Source organism: Salvelinus sp. IW2-2015, linkage group LG37 (genome assembly GCF_002910315.2).
Source record: "Salvelinus sp. IW2-2015 linkage group LG37, ASM291031v2, whole genome shotgun sequence".
Taxonomy (NCBI): domain Eukaryota; kingdom Metazoa; phylum Chordata; class Actinopteri; order Salmoniformes; family Salmonidae; genus Salvelinus; species Salvelinus sp. IW2-2015.
The window spans coordinates 6,186,713-6,188,324 of NC_036876.1; the positions used below are offsets into that span (position 1 = coordinate 6,186,713).

The following is a 1,612-nucleotide window of genomic DNA, read 5'->3' on the forward strand; positions in this document are numbered from 1 at the left end:
ACCCATTATTTGGCCCTCTTCAGCTCTAGGTGTTTTGTGCCCAGAGAGGTTTTTAATGGTTCAGCCTAGGAAGGTGATTGCATTATTCAGTCTCATCTCCTTTTGATCTCCTGTCTGACGACTGTAGGCGCTGGTTCTCTATCCAGAAAAATCAACTGGTCTATCAGAAGAAATTCAAGGTGAATTTTTGAAAGCCACTGCTTTACTTTTCAATGCATTTTTAATAGCAATCCATGCAGACACAAAGAGAATACATTTTTTTTTTTTTTTAAACACACACTTTCACAGCCTGACCGTGCCCTATTCCCTCTCTCAGGAGCAGCCCACCGTGGTGATGGAGGACCTGCGTCTGTGCACAGTGAAGGTCTGCGCTGACAACGAGAGACGATTCTGCTTTGAGGTGGTCTCACCGTCCAAGTGAGTGTACTGTCTGTGTACATGCAGTTTGTCTGTGTGTGCTGATGTTGCCATTGATGTTAGTTTTGGGCGTGTGGTATTTACATAGTAATCGTGCGTGCGTGCGTGTGTGTGTGTGTGTGTGTGTAGGAGCTGTCTGTTGCAGGCGGACTCAGAGCGTCAGCAGCAGGCCTGGATCAGTGCTGTCCAGAACAGCATAGCCTCAGCCTTCCAGGAACGCAGAGAAGACCCACACAGCCCAGTGAGAACACACACACCTTATTTATTCACTCTGTGTTGGGGAGTAATGTAACTACATGTAGTTCAACTAGTAATGTAACTACATGTAGTTCAACTAGTAATGTAACTACATGTAGTTCAGCTAGTAATGTAACTACATGTAGTTCAACTAGTAATGTAACTACATTTTGCAGTAGCTTGGTTGTAGTTAAACTAAATTCAAATCTAGGTAGTGGTTTCAGTAGTTAATTGATTTTTTGCTATGTAGCGTTGTAGCTAATGACTGGAACTACTTTTATTGCTAAAATAAAATATTTGGCAGCAGCCCTGCCTAATTCTCATTGAAACATATTGTTGGTGTTTTAATAGGCTAAATTACACATTCGGTTAACATATGACCGCAAAGGGATCTCTTCTTGCAATTTGTAGTCTATGACAKTTCAGATTTACATATGATTATTTTCACGAAGTAGTTTGAATGCATTGAACTACTTTTCCAAAGTAACTTTAGTTATRTAAACTATACTCTTAGTGTAGCTATAGTGCARCTTAACTTGTTCCAGTGTGAAGTAATTAGTAGCTTGGTAAACTATTTATTTTCCCCAACACACGACACAGAAGCAGAGTTATAACTCATTGTCTACAGAAGGTGCAGTGATCAACACTCATTCCATATGTTTGTGTGTACCTCTCTCTCTCACTCACACTCACACTCACACTCACACTCACACTCTCTCTCACACTCACACACAAACACACACACAGAGGGAGCGTTGCAGCTCAGTGTCGGGCAGCCCAGGAGGAGGGGTGTTTGGGGATCAGGAGAAGACGGGGGGGCGCGAGGCTCTGGATCAGGTCCAGGCCATCCCGGGGAACAGGCAGTGCTGCGACTGTGGAGAGCCTGGTCCGGACTGGGCCTCTATCAACCTGGGGATCACCCTCTGTATCGTCTGTTCCGGGATACACAGGTAGGATA

General features: G+C 43.9%; 1 protein-coding gene across 1 annotated transcript in view; it reads left to right on the forward strand.

Moving 5' to 3' along the window:
* LOC111960175 (arf-GAP with coiled-coil, ANK repeat and PH domain-containing protein 2-like) overlaps window positions 1-1,612 on the forward strand; it is a 26,514-nt gene that overhangs the window by 14,255 nt on the left and 10,647 nt on the right. Inside the window, exons 9-12 of the mRNA XM_070437806.1 lie at window positions 128-179; window positions 317-417; window positions 547-658; window positions 1,402-1,604. Coding sequence (XP_070293907.1) covers window positions 128-179; window positions 317-417; window positions 547-658; window positions 1,402-1,604 — 468 coding nt within the window. The remainder of the gene's footprint in view (window positions 1-127; window positions 180-316; window positions 418-546; window positions 659-1,401; window positions 1,605-1,612) is intronic.